Source organism: Oncorhynchus masou, unplaced genomic scaffold, assembly GCF_036934945.1.
Source record: "Oncorhynchus masou masou isolate Uvic2021 unplaced genomic scaffold, UVic_Omas_1.1 unplaced_scaffold_670, whole genome shotgun sequence".
Lineage (NCBI taxonomy): Eukaryota > Metazoa > Chordata > Actinopteri > Salmoniformes > Salmonidae > Oncorhynchus > Oncorhynchus masou.
The window spans coordinates 133,365-154,883 of NW_027013147.1; the positions used below are offsets into that span (position 1 = coordinate 133,365).

General features: G+C 46.9%; 1 protein-coding gene across 1 annotated transcript in view; it reads left to right on the forward strand.

The window, feature by feature from the left end:
- The window catches only part of LOC135536833 (histone-lysine N-methyltransferase KMT5B-B-like), a 41,067-nt gene extending 21,228 nt beyond the window's left edge, over positions 1 to 19,839 (forward strand). Inside the window, 12 exon segments of the mRNA XM_064963081.1 lie at positions 4,227 to 4,477; positions 6,611 to 6,758; positions 7,888 to 8,053; positions 10,857 to 10,966; positions 11,600 to 11,766; positions 12,206 to 12,225; positions 16,715 to 16,802; positions 16,805 to 16,847; positions 17,109 to 17,314; positions 17,563 to 18,393; positions 18,396 to 18,591; positions 18,774 to 19,839. Coding sequence (XP_064819153.1) covers positions 4,315 to 4,477; positions 6,611 to 6,758; positions 7,888 to 8,053; positions 10,857 to 10,966; positions 11,600 to 11,766; positions 12,206 to 12,225; positions 16,715 to 16,802; positions 16,805 to 16,847; positions 17,109 to 17,314; positions 17,563 to 18,393; positions 18,396 to 18,591; positions 18,774 to 19,581 — 2,946 coding nt within the window. The 5' untranslated portion in view covers positions 4,227 to 4,314 and the 3' untranslated portion in view covers positions 19,582 to 19,839.
- The last annotated feature ends 1,680 nt before the right edge of the window (positions 19,840 to 21,519 follow it).

Below are 21,519 nucleotides of genomic sequence, written 5' to 3' on the forward strand. Positions count from 1 at the left end.
TGTGTGTAAACAGCAGGCCCAGAGAGGAGGAAGACAGGTTCTTGGTGCTGTGTGTAAACAGCAGGCCCAGAGAGGAGGAAGACAGGTTCTTGGTGCTGTGTGTAAACAGCAGGCCCAGGGAGGAGGGAGACAGGTTCTTGGTGCTGTGTGTAAACAGCAGGCCCAGGGAGGAGGAAGACGGGTTCTTGGTGCTGTGTGTAAACAGCAGGCCCAGGGAGGAGGAAGACAGACAGGCAGGGAGACAGGTTCTTGGTGCTGTGTGTAAACAGCAGGCCCAGGGAGGAGGAAGACAGGTTCTTGGTGCTGTGTGTAAACAGCAGGCCCAGGGAGGAGGAAGACAGACAGGCAGGGAGACAGGTTCTTGGTGCTGTGTGTAAACAGCAGGCCCAGGGAGGAGGGAGACAGGTTCTTGGTGCTGTGTGTAAACAGCAGGCCCAGGGAGGAGGAAGACAGGTTCTTGGTGCTGTGTGTAAACAGCAGGCCCAGGGAGGAGGAAGACAGGTTCTTGGTGCTGTGTGTAAACAGCAGGCCCAGGGAGGAGGAAGACAGACGGGCAAGGAGACAGGTTCTTGGTGCTGTGTGTAAACAGCAGGCCCAGGGAGGAGGAAGACAGGTTCTTGGTGCTGTGTGTAAACAGCAGGCCCAGGGAGGAGGAAGACAGACGGGCAAGGAGACAGGTTCTTGGTGCTGTGTGTAAACAGCAGGCCCAGGGAGGAGGAAGACAGGTTCTTGGTGCTGTGTGTAAACAGCAGGCCCAGGGAGGAGGAAGACAGGTTCTTGGTGCTGTGTGTAAACAGCAGGCCCAGGGAGGAGGAAGACAGGTTCTTGGTGCTGTGTGTAAACAGCAGGCCCAGGGAGGAGGAAGACAGACGGGCAGGGAGACAGGTTCTTGGTGCTGTGTGTAAACAGCAGGCCCAGGGAGGAGGAAGACAGGTTCTTAGTGCTGTGTGTAAACAGCAGGCCCAGGGAGCAGGAAGACAGGTTCTTGGTGCTGTGTGTAAACAGCAGGCCCAGGGAGGCAGAAGCCAGACGGGCAGGGAGACAAGTTCTTGGTGCTGTGTGTAAACAGCAGGCCCAGGGAGGAGGAAGACAGACAGGCAGGGAGACAGGTTCTTGGTGCTGTGTGTAAACAGCAGGCCCAGGGAGGAGGGAGACAGGTTCTTGGTGCTGTGTGTAAACAGCAGGCCCAGGGAGGAGGAGACAGGTTCTTGGTGCTGTGTGTAAACAGCAGGCCCAGGGAGGAGGAAGACAGACAGGCAGGGAGACAGGTTCTTGGTGCTGTGTGTAAACAGCAGGCCCAGGGAGGAGGGAGACAGGTTCTTGGTGCTGTGTGTAAACAGCAGGCCCAGGGAGGAGGAAGACAGGTTCTTGGTGCTGTGTGTAAACAGCAGGCCCAGGGAGGAGGAAGACAGACAGGCAGGGAGACAGGTTCTTGGTGCTGTGTGTAAACAGCAGGCCCAGGGAGGAGGAAGACAGGTTCTTGGTGCTGTGTGTAAACAGCAGGCCCAGGGAGGAGGAAGACAGGTTCTTGGTGCTGTGTGTAAACAGCAGGCCCAGGGAGGAGGAAGACAGACAGGCAGGGAGACAGGTTCTTGGTGCTGTGTGTAAACAGCAGGCCCAGGGAGGAGGAAGACAGGTTCTTGGTGCTGTGTGTAAACAGCAGGCCCATGGAGGAGGAAGACCGGTTCTTGGTGCTGTGTGTAAACAGCAGGCCCAGGGAGGAGGAAGACAGGTTCTTGGTGCTGTGTGTAAACAGCAGGCCCAGGGAGGAGGGAGACAGGTTCTTGGTGCTGTGTGTAAACAGCAGGCCCAGGGAGGAGGAAGACAGGTTCTTGGTGCTGTGTGTAAACAGCAGGCCCAGAGAGGAGGAAGACAGGTTCTTAGTGCTGTGTGTAAACAGCAGGCCCAGGGAGGAGGAAGACAGGCCGATGACTGATGACTGATGTGGTCAACTCTTCAATGCCATCGTTTGAATCTCGGAACATATTCCAGTCTGTGCTAGCAAAACAGTCCTGTAGCTTAGCAACCGCTTCATCGGACCTCTTCCGTCACTGGTACTTCCTGTTTTGAATTGTCCTGTAGCTTAGCAACCGCTTCATCGGACCACTTCCGTTACTGGTACTTCCTGTTTTGAATTGTCCTGTAGCTTAGCAACCTCTTCATTGGACCACTTCCGTCACTGGTACTTCCTGTTTTGAATTGTCCTTTAGCTTAGCAACCTCTTCATCGGACCTCTTCCGTCACTGGTACTTCCTGTTTTGAATTGTCCTGTAGCTTAGCAACCTCTTCATTGGACCACTTCCGTCACTGGTACTTCCTGTTTTGAATTGTCCTGTAGCTTAGCAACCTCTTCATCGGACCACTTCCGTCACTGGTACTTCCTGTTTTGAATTGTCCTGTAGCTTAGCAACCTCTTCATCGGACCACTTCCGTCACTGGTACTTCCTGTTTTGAATTGTCCTGTAGCTTAGCAACCGCTTCATCGGACCACTTCCGTCACTGGTACTTCCTGTTTTGAATTGTCCTGTAGCTTAGCAACCTCTTCATCGGACCACTTCCGTCACTGGTACTTCCTGTTTTGAATTGTCCTGTAGCTTAGCAACCTCTTCATCGGACCACTTCCGTCACTGGTACTTCCTGTTTTGAATTGTCCTGTGGCTTAGCAACCGCTTCATCGGACCACTTCCGTCACTGGTACTTCCTGTTTTGAATTGTCCTTTAGCTTAGCAACCTCTTCATCGGACCACTTCCGTCACTGGTACTTCCTGTTTTGAATTGTCCTGTAGCTTAGCAACCTCTTCATTGGACCACTTCCGTCACTGGTACTTCCTGTTTTGAATTGTCCTGTAGCTTAGCAACTGCTTCATCGGACCACTTCCGTTACTGGTACTTCCTGTTTTGAATTGTCCTGTAGCTTAGCAACCGCTTCATCGGACCACTTCCGTCACTGGTACTTCCTGTTTTGAATTGTCCTGTAGCTTAGCAACCTCTTCATCGGACCACTTCCGTCACTGGTACTTCCTGTTTTGAATTGTCCTGTAGCTTAGCAACCTCTTCATTGGACCACTTCCGTCACTGGTACTTCCTGTTTTGAATTGTCCTGTAGCTTAGCAACCTCTTCATCGGACCACTTCCGTCATTGGTACTTCCTGTTTTGAATTGTCCTGTAGCTTAGCAACCGCTTCATCGGACCACTTCCGTCACTGGTACCTCCTGTTTTGAATTTTTCCTTGTAAGCAGGAATCAGAAGGATATCGTTATGGTCATATTTGGCCAAATGGTGGGTGAGGGAGAGCTTTGTATGTGTTTCTGTGTGGAGTGAAGGAGATCAAGACGCCTCTAGTTGCACAGGGGACATGTTGCAATTTATAAATGTGGTTGTGCATCAGCAGTTTCTCTCATATCATTCACTGACAGTCACTCAATTAGCCCTTGTCAGCAAAAAACAAATTATATTCGTAAGTTAGTCTAGCGGCTAGCTATCTAAACTTGTAGTAATCATGGTTGAATTACCGACCACTTTTGATTTTTAGTTTCTCTCTCACTCAAATATCATATTAAAAACTGCAAACATTTCTCTCCACCATGTGGAAAAGTATATAGATTTGAAGGAAATAAGCTGTAAAACTACATGTTTTTGACTCTGCCCTATTGGCAAAATCAGTATAATTGCATGAAGTTATAAAATTGCTAAATCTTCTCTTCGCCCCATGTCAAAAAGTGTAGAATGGCAGGAAATTCATTTTTAATAAAAAAAAATTCTCTGCTGTCCGGTGGGGGGCTAAAGTGATTTGCTCGTAAGGTGGGGGGGAAACAATTTCTCATAGGGGCCCCAAAATGCTAGGGCTGGCTTGGACTGAAAATATGGGTACGCAGGCACTTTGATCGGGCCCAGGGTGGAGACCATGTCTTCAGTATGACTGGATGATGGTGTGTGTGTGGTCTCTAACCGGGCCCACACCCATCTCTTCAGGGTGGAGACCATGTCTTCAGTATGACTGGATGATGTAATGAGATGGTGTGTGTGTGGTCTCTAACCGGGCCCACACCCATCTCTTCAGGGTGGAGACCATGTCTTCAGTATGACTGGATGATGGTGTGTGTGTGGTCTCTAACCGGGCCCACACCCATCTCTTCAGGGTGGAGACCATGTCTTCAGTATGACTGGATGATGGTGTGTGTGTGGTCTCTAACCGGGCCTTCATCCATTCCTCTTCCCACCCCAGGTGACAGCCCCTAGCTTCCAGTCTTCCCCACTCTGAGTGCTCCCTCAACTCAGAGACTCAATGCAACTGGACCAGGGGGCTTGTGGGTATGAAGTGGCTGGGCCAATCCAAGAGCATGGTGTTGAATGGCAGCAGGTACTCCACCAGTGAGCAGCAGCCCGTGAGCCAGAGCCAGACCCGCTCCCAGCAGCAGCTACACCCACAGAGGAGCTCTCTCCGACCAGGGACTGGCAGCAGGAGATGTAGCCGCCGTGAGTACTGGGACTGGGAATATATTCTATCATATGTGGGTCATATTCATAAGTGTACACCGTATCAAAACATTTTACAATGGGAAAACATTTTGCAGCAAAAAAACAAGAGTTTCTTATTGGACGCGTTCAGGTAATCCTGTCCCATTTTCAGTCCGTTGGCTTCAGTTTGTTTCCTCGTGAATGACCCTGGGCCTAGTTCAGTTAGGACACAACATTTTGAAACAGAGCCGTATGTAGGCCTACTGTGTACTTGATACTGTCCAATAACAGCACAGGTTTTTAGCTTTCTGTTGCAAAATGTTTCGCTATGGAATGACCCACTTATCCGAACCTTAACCAATAGTGGGGAAAATGCAACAAGATTCGCGTCTTGGGAGCAGTTCCCAACCTTTTTCCGTTCCCGGGGAACACCAAATCACTGTCAAAGGCTCCACCATTCACGGAACCATTTTAACCTCTCTTGGGTAGGGGGCAGTATTTTCACGTCCGGATGAAAAGCGTGCCCAAAGTAAACTGCCTGTTACCCAGGCCCAGCAGCTAGGATACGCATATAATTGGTAGATTTGGATAAAAAAACTCTAAAGTTTCTAAAACTGTTAAAATGATGTCTGTGAGTAGAACAGAACTGATATGGCAGGTCGAAACCCTGAGGACAAAACATCCCCCCCCCACCCCAAAAAAAAAAATATGTTCAACCAACCACTGATTTCAATTGCTGTCACTTTTATTATAAGGTGAAATCCTCGCAGATTGTTGACATCTAGTGGAAGCCCTAGGAACTGCCGCCTTTAGAAAGAGTTTCATGCTGGTTTTTGGAAAAAATGAGCCAGAAATGTTAGTTTTTCTAGGTGGCTCCCATTTTTGGCTTTAGTGTTTCCAAGCGTGTGGAAGAGAGCGCGTTCTTTGGTATTTTTCTCCGGTAAAGACAATAACGATTCTCCGTCTTAATTTGTATTGTTAATAGACGTATTAGGGTACCTAAGGTTTGATTTATAAACGTTGTTTGACTTGTTTGGAAAAGTTTATTAGTAACGTTTGGGATTCATTTTGTATGCATTTTGATGGAGTGAAACTGGGTGGATTATTGACTGAAGCGCGCCAGCGAAACTGAGTTTTTATGCATATAAAGAAGGACATTATCGAACAAAAGGACCATTTGTGATGTATCTGGGACCTTTTGGAGTGCCAACAGAAGAAGATCTTCAAAGGTCACGCATTTATTATATCGCTATTTCTGATTTTCGTGGCGCACCTGCCTGGTTGAAATATGTTTTTCATGCTTTTGTACACTGGGAGCTGTCCTCAGATGGTGAGCTTTCGCCGTAAAGCCTTTTTGAAATCTGACACAGCGGCCGGATTAACAATAAGTTAAGCTTTATTTTGATGTATTACACCTGTGATTTTATGAAAGTTAAATATTTATAATTCTGTAGTTTGAATTTCGCCCCTCTGCAATTTCACCGGATGTTGGGATGCTACCGTCTCACCTGCCCATACAGAAGTTAACAACATATATCGGCGGGCAAATGTTGTCCATTTTTGCAGTGAAACAAATGAAAGGCTTATTATTATTATTATTATCATTATCATCATCATCATCATCATCATCATCATCATTATTATTATTTTCATTCATTATCATTATTATCATTCATTATTATTATCATTTATTATTATTCATTATTATCATTATTATTATCATTATTATTATTATTATTATTATTATCAGTTCGTATTGTGAAAAGTAACATTTCTTTATTATTTTATACTCCCAATTGTTATTCATTTTGTGAAAGAAAACATTTATAAATCATAATAATAATTTGACGAACGTCCACGGTGGTCCACAATTTAAATTATTTATTTTTACAAAATGTTTTTTTTATTGTTCTTTTTTAAATGAATTACAGTTGGGAGTATTAATCGTATTATAATCGATATTACATTACGCTTCACAATGCAAATAGTTAATCATAATATGACCGCCAAGACATGTTAAAATGGTTCTGAGTATGGTGTCCTCGAGCTTTTAAATATTGATTTGTGTGTTCCCTCGGAATGGGAAAGGTGGGGAACCGCTGGTCTTAGGGGTAACTTCACCGTACTCATTTACTCTCATGTTTTTCCCAGGGTTCAGTGCGGCCAGCCTGGAGGCGGAGCGACGCTGTATCCCGTCCTCTGGGATGACCGCCAAGGAACTGTGTGAGCACGATGACCTCACCACCAGCCTCATCCTCGACCCGTATCTGGGCTTCCAGACACACAAGATGAACACCAGGTCAGTCTGGGGCCTTAACCTTAACCTTAAACCTGACTCTGACCCTCATCCTCATCCAATACCTGGGCTTCCAGACACACAAGATGAACACCAGGTCAGTCTGGGGCCTTAACCTTAACCTTAAACCTGACTCTGACCCTCATCCTCATCCATACCTGGGCTTCCAGACACACAAGATGAACACCAGGTCAGTCTGGGGCCTTAAACCTGACTCTGACCCTCATCCACATCCAATACCTGGGCTTCCTCTGCTAAACTCTAGACTGATTTTAAAGAGTGTGAGATTTTGGCAATTAAACTCATGGATATCATTTTTATGTCTGTGTGCAGTTTGAAGGTTGCTAGCTAGCGTTAGCTCAATGACTGGATGTCTATGGAGTTCTAGTCATTGTGCTATAACACTAGTTAGCTACAGCTCCTGAAACAGCCTTCCACTTCCTTCCAGCTGCATGCAGAGACATAAACATGGTTGTCCATGAGTTCATCTGGGTAAGTTTCCCAAAATCTCACACTGTCCCTTTAAGATCAGAGTGACAGGTAAGTATCCAGCCACCGCATGTTCCTCCTCGTCTCTCCGCGGCGCGGCGGGCCTCGTCTCTCCGCAGCGCGGGGACATCATTATGTTAATGTGTTTTTTTAAGTAGAATGTGCGTTTTAAAAATTCCCCAGAATATCTCTGCATCATTTGTGTGGTGTTGCCAGGCAACCTGTCTATATCCCGAACTGTATTTACAAAGCATCTCAAAGTAGGAGTGCTGGTCTAGGATCAGGTTCCAGGTTTCTTATTCAATAGGATTTAAAAGGCCAAACTGATCCTAGATCAGCAGTCGGGGACACTTTGCGAATATGGACCCAGGTATAGAACTCTTTCCTCATCACTGAGCCAGGTCTAGACCTCCTCTCTCATCTCTGTCAGAGTGCTACTGTCTGGAAAAGCAGTACAGATATTGAATCAATTGCAGTTACTCACAATGAGCACTATAGAATGATCAGGAAATGTTTTTGTATGTGAAATGTTGTCTCATTCACTTTATAGTCTTCCTTCTAGAACCTTTGCTAGATAATATGAATGGTATTTGGAAACCGGAATGTTTTGTTGTTATCGACGACACCTGTGATGTCGTGACAGGTTTCGACCAATCAAGGGAAGACAGGAAGAGCTGAAGGAGATTATCGAGCGGTTCAAGAAGCACGACAACCTGGAGAAGGCTTTCAGAGCACTGACCTCTGGAGACTGGTCCAGACACCACTTCCTACACAAGTCTAAAGCCCAGGAGAAGCTCTTCAAACAGCACGTGAGATTACAACACCACAGAGTCACACATGACACCCGATGCCAGGTCACATACAGGACTCTGGTGAAAAGTAGTGCACTATATCATTTGGGATGCACTCCCACAAGTAGCACGGTTCATAGTGAACCACACATCTCTTATTGATGTGGTGCTGGGCTGATGAATAGTCATTATGTAAGGCAACACATCTCTCTTATTGATGGGGGGCTGATGAATAGTCATTATGTAAGGCAACACATCTCTTATTGATGTAGTGCTGGGCTGATGAATAGTCATTATGTAAGGCAACACATCTCTCTTATTGATGGGGGGCTGATGAATAGTCATTATGTAAGGCAACACATCTCTCTTATTGATGGGGGGCTGATGAATAGTCATTATGTAAGGCAACACATCTCTTATTGATGTGGTGCTGGGCTGATGAATACATTTACATTACATTTACATTACATTTACATTTAACATTTAAGTCATTTAGCAGACGCTCTTATCCAGAGCGACTTACAAATTGGTGAATTCACCTTCTGACATCCAGTAGTCATTATGTAAGGCAACATATCTCTTATTGATGTGGTGCTGGGCTGATGAATAGTCATTATGTAAGGCAACACATCTCTCTTATTGATGGGGGGCTGATGAATAGTCATTATGTAAGGCAACACATCTCTTATTGATGGGGGGCTGATGAATAGTCATTATGTAAGGCAACATATCTCTCTTATTGACGTGGTGCTGGGCTGATGAATAGTCATTATGTAAGGTAACACATCTCTCTTATTGATGGGGGGCTGATGAATAGTCATTATGTAAGGCAACACATCTCTTATTGATGGGGGGCTGATGAATAGTCATTATGTAAGGCAACACATCTCTTATTGATGGGGGGCTGATGAATAGTCATTATGTAAGGCAACATATCTCTCTTATTGACGTGGTGCTGGGCTGATGAATAGTCATTATGTAAGGTAACACATCTCTCTTATTGATGGGGGGCTGATGAATAGTCATTATGTAAGGCAACACATCTCTTATTGATGGGGGCCTGATGAATAGTCATTATGTAAGGCAACATATCTCTCTTATTGACGTGGTGCTGGGCTGATGAATAGTCATTATTTAAGGCAACATCTCTTATTGATGGGGGGCTGATGAATAGTCATTATGTAAGGCAACACATCTCTCTTATTGATGTAGTGCTGGGCTGATGAATAGTCATTATGTAAGGCAACACATATCTCTTATTGATGTGGTGCTGGGCTGATGAATAGTCATTATGTAAGGCAACATCTCTTATTGATGTGGGGCTGATGAATAGTCATTATGTAAGGCAACATCTCTCTTATTGATGGGGGGCTGATGAATAGTCATTATGTAGGGCAACACACATCTCTTATTGATATGGTGCTGGGCTGATGAATAGTCATTATGTAAGGCAACATCTCTTATTGATGTGGTGCTGGGCTGATGAATAGTCATTATGTAAGGCAACATCTCTCTTATTGATGGGGGGCTGATGAATAGTCATTATGTAAGGTAACACATCTCTTATTGATGTGGTGCTGGGCTGATGAATAGTCATTATGTAAGGCAACATATCTCTCTTATTGATGTGGTGCTGGGCTGATGAATAGTCATTATGTAAGGCAACATATCTCTTATTGATGGGGGGCTGATGAATAGTCATTATGTAAGGCAACATATCTCTTATTGATGGGGGCCTGATGAATAGTCATTATGTAAGGCAACATATCTCTCTTATTGATGTGGTGCTGGGCTGATGAATAGTCATTATGTAAGGCAACATATCTCTCTTATTGATGGGGGGCTGATGAATAGTCATTATGTAAGGCAACACATATCTCTCTTATTGATGTGGTGCTGGGCTGATGAACAGTCATTATGTAAGGCTCCCGAGTAGCGCAGCAGGTTTAAGGCACTGAATCTCAGTGCTAGAGGCCTCACTACAGACCCTGGTTCGATTCCAGGCTGCATCACAACCGGCCGCGATTGGGAGTCCTAATGGGGCGGCTAACAATTGGCCCGGTGTCGTTCAGGTTAGGGGAGGGTTTGGCCCGGGCGTCGTTCAGGTTAGGGGAGGGTTTGGCCCGGGCGTCGTTCAGGTTAGGGGAGGGTTTGGCCCGGGCGTCGTTCAGGTTAGGGGAGGGTTTGGCCCGGGCGTCGTTCAGGTTAGGGGAGGGTTTGGCCCGGTGTCGTTCGGGTTAGGGGAGGGTTTGGCCCGGGCGTCGTTCGGGTTAGGGGAGGGTTTGGCCCGGTGTCATTCAGGTTAGGGGAGGGTTTGGCCCGGTGTCGTTCAGGTTAGGGGAGGGTTTGGCCCGGCGTCGTTCAGGTTAGGGGAGGGTTTGGCCCGGGCATCGTTCAGGTTAGGGGAGGGTTTGGCCCGGGCGTCGTTCAGGTTAGGGGGGGGTTTGGCCCCGGCGTCGTTCAGGTTAGGGGAGGGTTTGGCCCGGGCGTCGTTCAGGTTAGGGGAGGGTTTGGCCCGGGCGTCGTTCAGGTTCGGGGAGGGTTTGGCCCGGGCGTCGTTCAGGTTCGGGGAGGGTTTGGCCCGGGCGTCGTTCAGGTTCGGGGAGGATTTGGCCCGGTCGTAGGCCGTCATTGTAAAATAGGAATTTGTTCTTAACTGACTTGACTAGTTAAACCAAGGTTCAATAAATAATACTAAATGAAGTAGAGTCTGCACCAATCAACTGATCCAACAACATATATTTTATTAGGTTGGTCATGCACAAGATCCAGTCCCTTCTTTTCCTTGTAACTTGTTAGTTTGTTTTCCATTTTGTTCCAGGTGTTTGTGTATCTGCGGATGTTTGCGGCTGACAGTGGGTTTGAGATTCTCCCGTGTAACCGCTACTCCTCGGAGCAGAACGGAGCCAAGATCGTGGCCACAAAGGAATGGTGAGGAACGCTGGTTTTTCTTCTTCTTCTTCACACTTCCTGTTGTTCTGACATCATCGTCGTCATTGAAATGGACCGACCGTCACACTTCCTGTTGTTCTGACATCATCGTCGTCATTGAAATGGACCGACCGTCACACTTCCTGTTGTTCTGACATCATCGTCGTCATTGAAATGGACCGACCGTCACACTTCCTGTTGTTCTGACATCATCGTCGTCATTGAAATGGACCGACCGTCACACTTCCTGTTGTTCTGACGTCGTCGTCGTTGAAATGGACCGATCTTCTTTCAAACCACTAAAATCACTTTGCTCTTTAGTCCTTGATTTTCTGTGTCGTATTGATCACGTCCCTTATTTGGATCGACATTTCTTTCTATCTTTTTCTCTTTCTCCCTTTCTTTATTTCTTTCTTTCTCTCTCTGTTTCTTTCTCTCTTTCTTTCTTTCTCTGTTTCTTTCTTTCTCTTCCTTTCTTTCTCTTCCTTTATTTCTCTTTCTTTCTCTTCCTTTCTTTCTCTCTTTCTTTCTCTCTTTCTTTCTCTCTCTTTCTTTCTTTCTCTCTCTTTCTTTCTTTCTCTCTTTCTTTCTTCCTCTTCCTTTATTTCTCTCTTTCTTTCTCTTGTACTTCAGGAAAAGGAACGATAAGATTGAGTACTTGGTGGGCTGCATCGCCGAGCTGTCGGAGAGCGAGGAGAACATGTTGCTGCGTCACGGGGAGAATGACTTCAGTGTCATGTACTCGACACGCAAGAACTGTGCTCAGCTGTGGCTGGGGCCTGCAGCCTTCATCAACCACGGTACGACAGTCTCCACTGCCAACACAGTACAGGTTGTCATTGGAAATACCAATGGGATCTTCATTCACTTACCTGTATAAATTACTACACCACATTTTAAATGAATCAAAATATAACAAGTAAACCAATTTACATGAAAAAAATACAGCCAGCACTCCCAAATAGAGTTTACCGATAGATGCATTCTGGGTAGTTACAATGGACAGATTTATTCTGGACAGTTACAATGAATGTTTGGGTCCGTCTCCAACACGGAAACAGATAATAGGTGTTTAATATCAGACCCTGGTCCAAAGTAGTGCACTAAATAAGTACCAGGGTGCCGTTTGGGGCGTGACCCTTTGTCAAGTGTTCCAGAAGAACAATTGAAGTTATGCTGCAGTCTCTCTCTGTGAGGAAACTGGGATCCTAATCTTCTGTGTTGCTTTGTTTTTTTCAGATTGCCGGCCAAATTGCAAGGTGAGTGTGACGAAGCCCAGGGCTCAATACAATAGGGTGCTACCCTTGGTGAGTGTGACGAAGCCCAGGGCACAATACAATAGGCTGCTACCCTTGGTGAGAGTGACGAGGCCCAGGGCTCAATACAGTAGGCTGCTACCCTTGGTGAGAGTGACGAAGCCCCCAGGGCTCAATACAATAGGCTGCTACCCCTGGTGAGAGTGACGAGGCCCCCAGGGCTCAATACAATAGGCTGCTACCCTTGGTGAGAGTGACTAAGCCCAGGGCTCAATACAATAGGCTGCTACCCTTGGTGTGAGTGACGAAGCCCAGGGCTCAATACAATAGGCTGCTACCCTTGGTGAGAGTGACGAAGCCCAGGGCACAATACAATAGGCTGCTACCCTTGGTGAAAGTGACGAAGCCCAGGGCTCAATACAATAGGCTGCTACCCTTGGTGAGAGTGACTAAGCCCAGGGCTCAATACAATAGGCTGCTACCCTTGGTGAGAGTGACGAAGCCCAGGGCTCAATACAATAGGCTGCTACCCTTGGTGAGAGTGGCGAAGCCCAGGGCACAATACAATAGGCTGCTACCCTTGGTGAAAGTGACGAAGCCCAGGGCTCAATACAATAGGCTGCTACCCTTGGTGAGAGTGACGAGGCCCAGGGCTCAATACAGTAGGCTGCTACCCTTGGTGAGAGTGACGAAGCCCCCAGGGCTCAATACAATAGGCTGCTACCCTTGGTGAGAGTGACGAAGCCCCCAGGGCTCAATACAATAGGCTGCTACCCTTGGTGAGAGTGACTAAGCCCAGGGCTCAATACAATAGGCTGCTACCCTTGGTGAGAGTGACGAAGCCCAGGGCTCAATACAATAGGCTGCTACCCTTGGTGAGTGTGACGAAGCCCAGGGCTCAATACAATAGGCTGCTACCCTTAGTGAGAGTGACGAAGCCCAGGGCACAATACAATAGGCTGCTACCCTTGGTGAGAGTGATGAAGCCCCCAGGGCTCAATACAGTAGGTTGCTACCCTTGGTGAGAGAGACGAAGCCCCCAGGGCTCAATACAGTAGGCTGCTACCCTTGGTGAGAGTGATGAAGCCACCCGGGCTCATACAATAGGCTGCTACCCTTGGTGTGAGTGACGAAGCCCATGGCTCAATACAATAGGCTGCTACCCTTTGTGAGAGTGATGAAGCCCCTAGGGCTCAATTCAATAGGCTGCTACCCTTGGTGAGAGTGATTAAGCCCCCAGGGCTCAATACAATCGGCTGCTACCCTTGGTGAGAGTGACTAAGCCCAGGGCTCAATACAATAGGCTGCTACCCTTGGTGATTGTGACGAAGCCCAGGGCTCAATACAATAGGCTGCTACCCTTTGTGAGAGTGATGAAGCCCCTAGGGCTCAATTCAATAGGCTGCTACCCTTGGTGAGAGTGATTAAGCCCCCAGGGCTCAATACAATCGGCTGCTACCCTTGGTGAGAGTGACTAAGCCCAGGGCTCAATACAATAGGCTGCTACCCTTGGTGATTGTGACGAAGCCCAGGGCTCAATACAATAGGCTGCTACCCTTGGTGTGGAATGAGGTTAACACAATACACTTGGTGTATTGATTAAGATGGCAGAAACAGGGTGGTTCACACCCATACAATAAAATATATTATTATTTTTAATTTGTAATTTTTTCTTTCTTGGTGACAACAAAAGATTGGTAAAACATTAAAGATGTGACTGAAAATGTTCACTTCATTAAAAGTTTTTAATTATTTTCCTTTGCTTTGAATTGTTCCCTTCAGTTTTTGTATTCTGCTACCCACCTGTGATTAAAGGTGACCTCAGGGTCCATATTTATAAAGTGTGGATTTTAGGATCATGTCCTTCTCCTCCATATTATCGTATTCATCAAATTGTATTTTGTCATATGCGCCGAATACAACCGTTACCCAGCGCCGTTAAATGCACCGTTACCCAGCGCCGTTAAATGCACCGTTACCCAGCGCCGTTAAATGTACCGTTACCCAGCGCCGTTAAGTGCACCGTTACCCAGCGCCGTTAAGTGCACCGTTACCCAGCGCCGTTAAATGCACCGTTACCCAGCGCCGTTAAATGCACCGTTACCCAAGCGCCCGTTAAGTGCACCGTTACCCAGCGCCGTTAAATGCACCGTTACCCAGCGCCGTTAAATACACCGTTACCCAGCGCCGTTAAATGTACACCGTTACCCAGCGCCGTTAAGTGCACCGTTACCCAGCGCCGTTAAGTGCACCGTTACCCAGCGCCGTTAAATGCACCGTTACCCAGCGCCGTTAAATGCACCGGTACCCAGCGCCGTTGTTACGAATCCCTTTTGGCCCGACAGTCTAGGGGGGATGGTAATGAGACCCGTAACATAACTCATGCAAATTATTATTGTGACAAAATAAAAGTGTGAACGAAATAACCACGACAACAGAAATCTACCGTCAAACTCCAGGTTTATTTATAAACACACGGTAATGGGGGGAGCAGGAAAAGGGGCTGAGCTGGACCCAAGGAAAGAAACAATAAGTATTAAAAAACACCCCTAAGCTAGACTAGCCTACTTTAACAACAGCTAACTAACTAACCAAAAATACAGTGGGTGGTCCGCCCAGTTCTAACTAGTGTATTTAACAAAGTTCACCTACGGGTAGTGTATGCCCATGGGCGACTTGTCTTGGTTTCCCCCTTTTCCCACCAGCAACAAACAAACACCATAACCAAAAACAATACTCACAGGTGATGACAAAGTGCTATGAGGTGTTTAAACAAAAAAGAGGTTAAGACACAAAGCGAGAGTGAAACACAGAGACCTACAGACATGGCATTTACAGAGAGATTGAGCTCTAGAACAAACAAATGATGGGGTTTTTAAACCATGGAGAAGGAACTGTGATAGGTTAGGAAATAGGAGGAGGTGTGTCTTCTGATTGATGATTGATTGTTGACTGATTGGGGAGTGATGATTTTCACCTGTGAGGGGAGAAGGAGAGAAAAGAAACACACACACAGGATACACACACACACACACACACAGGATAACTGTATCCGTAACAGCCGTTAAATGCACCGTTACCCAGCGCCGTTAAATGCACCGTTACCCAGCGCCGTTAAATGCACCGTTACCCAGCGCCGTTAAATGCACCATTACCCAGCGCCGTTAAATGCACCGTTACCCAGCGCCGTTAAATGCACCGTTACCCAGCGCCGTTAAATGCACCGGTACCCAGCACCAACCTTAGCGTTAAATGCTTAATTATAAGCCCTGAACCAATGCAGTTTTAACAAAATAAACTAAAGAAAAAATAACAATAACAAGGCTATACACATGGGTACCAATTCAGTGTGCGGAGGGTACAGGTTAGTCAAGGTCATTTGTACATGTAGGTAGGGGTAAAGTGACTATATATAGATAATAAACAGTAACATCAGTGTAGGTAGGGGTAAAGTGACTATATATAGATAATAAACAGTAACATCAGTGTAGGTAGGGGTAAAGTGACTATATATAGATAATAAACAGTAACATCAGTGTAGGTAGGGGTAAAGTGACTATATATAGATAATAAACAGACAGTAACATCAGTGTAGGTAGGGGTAAAGTGACTATATTTAGATAATAAACAGTAACATCAGTGTAGGTAGGGGTAAAGTGACTATATATAGATAATAAACAGACAGTAACATCAGTGTAGGTAGGGGTAAAGTGACTATATATAGATAATAAACAGTAACATCAGTGTAGGTAGGGGTAAAGTGACTATATATAGATAATAAACAGACAGTAACATCAGTGTAGGTAGGGGTAAAGTGACTATATTTAGATAATAAACAGTAACATCAGTGTAGGTAGGGGTAAAGTGACTATATATAGATAATAAACAGACAGTAACATCAGTGTAGGTAGGGGTAAAGTGACTATATATAGATAATAAACAGTAACAGCAGTCATCTAAAAGGCTAAACTGATCCTAGATCAGCACATATTCTCAGACTTGTTGTAAATTCCGATTCTGGTCTCTAACCGTTTTAGTTGTGTGTCTAGATGGCTGATGGTGTTAAATGAATCTCTAACCGTTTTAGTTGTGTTGTGTCTAGATGGCTGATGGTGTTAAATGAGTCTCTAACCGTTTTAGTTGTGTGTCTAGATGGCTGATGGTGTTAAATGAATCTCTAACCGTTTTAGTTGTGTTGTGTCTAGATGGCTGATGGTGTTAAATGAGTCTCTAACCGTTTTAGTTGTGTGTCTAGATGGCTGATGGTGTTAAATGAATCTCTAACCGTTTTAGTTGTGTTGTGTCTAGATGGCTGATGGTGTTAAATGAGTCTCTAACCGTTTTAGTTGTGTGTCTAGATGGCTGATGGTGTTAAATGAGTCTCTAACCATTTTAGTTGTGTGTCTAGATGGCTGAAGGTGTTAAATGAATCTCTAACCGTTGTGTGTCTAGATGGCTGATGGTGTTAAATGAGTGTCTTGGTGTGTTCCAGTTTGTGTCGACGGGCCGTGACACGGCCTGTGTCAAGGTGCTAAGGGACATCGAACCGGGAGAGGAGATCTCCTGTTACTACGACGGATTCTTGGGGAGAACAACGAATATTGTGAATGCTACACGTGTGAACGGTACGTATGGTCTTGACGTCTATTTTCTATTGATTTTGAATAACAACAAAAATCTGTTGGTTTTCCTTCTCTCCTTTTTTTTTGTACATCATTTGAGGTGATGCGACTTAATGGCACAATTAAATCCCCCCCAAAAAAACATAAACACTTTTTTTTAATAAGCAGTGTTTATTCATATGGCTGGAGGAATATGAAAACAAGGTGTTACCCAAGGCACATGTTGTGAACTTTACTGGTCCGTTGTTTGTTGTTGTTGTACAGACGTCTCACTGGCGCGTTCAAATCCAAAGCTGGGCTCCCGGCGGAGGCTCCGGTGATCAACAGCACGTACGGGTTACGGGAGACGGACAAGCGCCTGAACCGGCTGAAGAAGATGGAGGCAGGAGAGGGCAGCAGGAGCTCCGACAGCCACTCTGTGGGCTCCCACACCGACGTAGACTCTCAGGACATACCAAACACACACACGTGTAAGAACAGCTTGAAACCAGGGTTGAAATTAGGGCTGAGGTTTGGGGTTCATTCAGTTTGTGGTTTTCGGTGGATCTCCTCCCCTGCTTGTATTGTTAGAATTCTCTATGCTTAATATGGGGATTTTTTTTTTTTTTTTTTAAATGTCTAAAACGAATTTTAACAGTTAATTCAAGAATGACGTTTAAATTGAATTTAGAAATGATCTGATGTTTAGTTTCCCACTCTTCTTCCCTCCCCCCCTCAGCTGGAAGGAAAAAGACTTCCTCCAATATGAAGTTCAGCAGAACCAGAACTCAAAGCAGACCGTCTCTTTCCAGAGCACTAACCTCTACCTCACCTTCTAAACCAAGTCACAGAAACACTGGCAGGATACCAAAGAGACTCCGATCCAAACCCGCCAGGCCTTCGCTCTCCAAGGTCCGGTTGCGCAGTAGATGCAGCAGGGGCAGAGGTTCGGAGCCCAAGCGGCTGCGGCGTTGGTGGCCCGAGGGGAGGTGCTGGGTACCACCGGGACCCCGGTCGCCTGGGTCTCCGGGAGCCGGGACGTTGTCGCTGTGTAAGGCGGGCGTGTCTGTGAAGAAGGAGAAGGATGCACAGGGACCAGTCCAGACAGCACTGGGCCAGCGGGGGTGTCTGACCCGCCATGCGGCCAAGGAGAACAACACCCCGGCAGTCTGCGAGGGCAGCCAGAGCCAGCCTTGCACTTACAGGACTCGCAGGTCCACCAGGACCCTGGTAAAGGTCCAGGACGCCGGGTCAGCTGGGGTTAAACTGGAGCCTGGGGGCCTGGAGGGCCACGGCACCGTCCCTGGAGGGTTGGAGATTAAAACGGAGCCTGCTGACCTGGAGCAGTACCTGGGTCACGGGTTGGGCTCGGAGCTGGGCGGAGGTCTGGGTGCTGGCTACTCGAGCAGAGGGGTCTGTACCAGACGCAGCCAGCTCACCCAGCTCCGGCCCGAACGGACGATAAGCGCGAGGACTCGTCGTACGGCGGAGCTGTTCCCGCCGGTAGCGGTGGCCCCGGTGGCTTCCTCCCAACATCCCCATCACCACCACAGTACTGCTGACACGGCAGACTCGACAAGATGCTGCTGGGCCTCTCTGTCCCAGAGCGCCACTGGGACTACAATGGGAGCGAGGCCCTCCGGAGGGAGCGGGGAGGACAGGGGAGCGAGCCCCTCCGGAGGGAGGACAGGGACAGGGACAAGGGAGGGAGCGGGGGAGGACAGGGGGAGCGAGCCCCTCCGGAGGAGGACAGGGACAAGGGGAGGGAGCGGGGGGAGGACAGGGACAAGGGAGGGAGGAGCGGGGAGGACAGGGACGGGGGGGGAGGCCCGAGCCCCTCCGGAGGGAGCGGGGGAGGACAGGGGAGTGAGCCCCTCCGGAGGGAGCGGGGGGAGGACAGGAACAGGAACAATGGGAGGGAGCCCCTCCGGAGGGAGCGGGGGAGGACAGGAACAGGAACAAGGGGAGGGAGAAAGGGGCGTCGGCATAAAGGGAAGGGAGGTTACCGGAGCCACAGGGGGACAGGGGGCAGAGCAAAGAGAAGAAGAAACAGAGGATCACGCGCTACGACGCCCAGCTGATCCTGGAGAACAGCGGAGGGATCCCCAAACTGACGCTCCGCCGGCGCAGAGACAGCAGCAGCAGCAAGACCAACGAGCCCAGCGAGCCAATCAGCACGCAGCAGCAGGCTAGCAGCACCACCACCACGCCGCAGCCTTCCGCCCAACCCCCGGTCAACTCCTCTTCGTCATCTTCCTCCTCGTCAACGTCCAAGATCAGCATTATGTTCAGGAAGGACCCGTCTCAGGACAGGGAGAAGGGCAGTTCCTGCAGCTCCTACCACGTGTCCAAGCTGAACGGGTTTGGGCCTCCCGGGCTCCACAGCACCAGCAGCTCCACCAAGCTGAAGATCCAGCTGAAGAGGGAGGATGACGGACGGGCCCAGACGCACACCGACAACAGGGGGGACACGGAGGGCTGCGGTCTGGGTGGTGGGGCCTTCGGCCTGGAAGCCAGGAATGGTGGGAGCCACGGGGGGCACAGGATACGAAACATTGTGGTAGATGAGTCTTCATCTGATGATGAGGAGGAGGAGGAGGAGGAGGACGACGATGACTACTTTGATGATGAGTTTGAGGACGATTTCATTCCACTCCCGCCGGCGAAACGGTTGCGTCTCATTGTGGGGAAAGACTCAATAGACATCGATATCTCATCCCGGAGGAGAGAGGACCAGTCTCTGAGGCTCAACGCCTGATAAGCTCTCTGAATGGAGTTCATATCTGCGTCCCAAATGGCAAACCGTTCCCTATGCAGTGCACTACTTTGTATGTGGTAAATAGCAGGACACTAGGTAGGGAATAGGGTGCCATTTTGGGACACAGTCCATCACTCCACCTTTACATGTACAGAAGACACTTGACTCACTAATCAACTGTTGTGTTGATGATGTTTAAAGAAGTACAGTCATTTAAAAAAAAAAAAAAACTTCAAAAGTTGCAACAAAAAAAAACAAAGCGAATCAGAAGGAAGATGTTTGTATAAATGAAAAGTGAATGCACTTCTGTCATGATTAATATTCATAATGAACATGAATATTGTCGAAGGTGTACAGATATTATGGTGACTATCCTCTGTCCCGTAGACAGACTTATTGAACTTTTTATTTTAGATTTTGTCTCACAGTACGCAATTCTAAATTCTGTTGGCAAACCAGACTTTTTGTTTTGTTTTATTTTTAATTTAGTTTTTTGTAAAAACCCATATTATATGGGGATATGGGTCCAGTAACGTTCTGATCGGGATCAATCCGTTCAGTTGTCGTAATGATGACAGGTTTCTATCAACTCATGAATGAACTCAGTCCCACCAACACACTAGAATCATAGTGGGTTCTATCAGCTGCTCATCAGGGTTGAGCTCGATTCCAATTCCGGAAACAAACAGGAATTCCGAATTGGAATTGGAATCTGTTTGCTTCCTTGTCTGAATTGAAATGGAATTGAGTCCAACCCTGCTCCTCCTGTTCTCCTGGCTGTGTTTTTGTTATTCTCTAAGAGAACGTTGACCCTGGCTGTGTTTAAAGCTCACACAGTACTGTTTACAGAATGATGGGTAATGGGTCATTGACAAGCCAACAAATGGACCAATATTTTGGTAATTTTTAAGCTTCATTTCTGATTTCAGGAGCCTCTGATTGGTTTTTGACTAGATCGTATACAGCTACGGACAGAATGAACTTCCTAGCAGGTTAGGAGAATTAGGTTAAGGTTAGGAAAAGGGTTGGAGTTAGCTGAAATGCTAATATTCTACCCGACTCCAACGTGCAACGTTTAATTTTTTACCGTTGTTGAATACCAGGGGTGTCAAACTCATTCCATGGAGGGCCAAAGTGTCTGCTGTTTTTGTTGGTTGTTCCTTTTAAGACCTCGACAACCAGGTGAGGGGAGTTCCTTACTAATTGGTGACCTTGAGTCATCAATCGAGAACAAGTGGAGGAGCGAAAACCTGCATACACTTTAGCCCTCCGTAGAACACATGCTGTATACCGTCTAGCCACGAGGGGTGGTTTAACGTTTTAAACACTAATCAGTTAAATAAATACATGGCGTGTACGCTGTGTGCTGTTTTTAAACGCGTCGTGTTACAGAAAGACTGAATCATGTTCTGGAAAATGAGTTCAAACTCACTAGAGTATTTAGTTGTTGTTTTTCTTAGATCCAAATCATACATAATGAACACATGAGAACTTCATAGAATATTATCCCCAACGAAATAGTCATTTTCACAAACAGTATTAGGTGCCTTACAAACAACTCTTGGGGTATCTGTTGAAGGCCTAGTTAAAATAAATGATTATCAGAAGGTGAAGAACTGCAGGTTGTCCCTCAGTAACTGTAACTACGGGAACACTTTCTCTCTCCCCCCTCCCCCCCACCCCCAAGTCTTTCTGTATAGTCTTTCTATTTGAGTTATTTTAGGGCTGGTTTCCCAGACATATTCAGACGAGCCTCGAACTACCAAGCTATTTCAATAGAGATTCTCCATCGACCGTGTTTTTTTTTTAGTCTTTAATCGTTGTCTGGGAAACCAGTCTTTTTAAGTGTGGAAGTACTGAACTGCCAAATTTAATCAAGGGATCAACTGAGATGAATGTTAACTCCACTTTCTGTTGTCCTGTACTGTTCATATCACC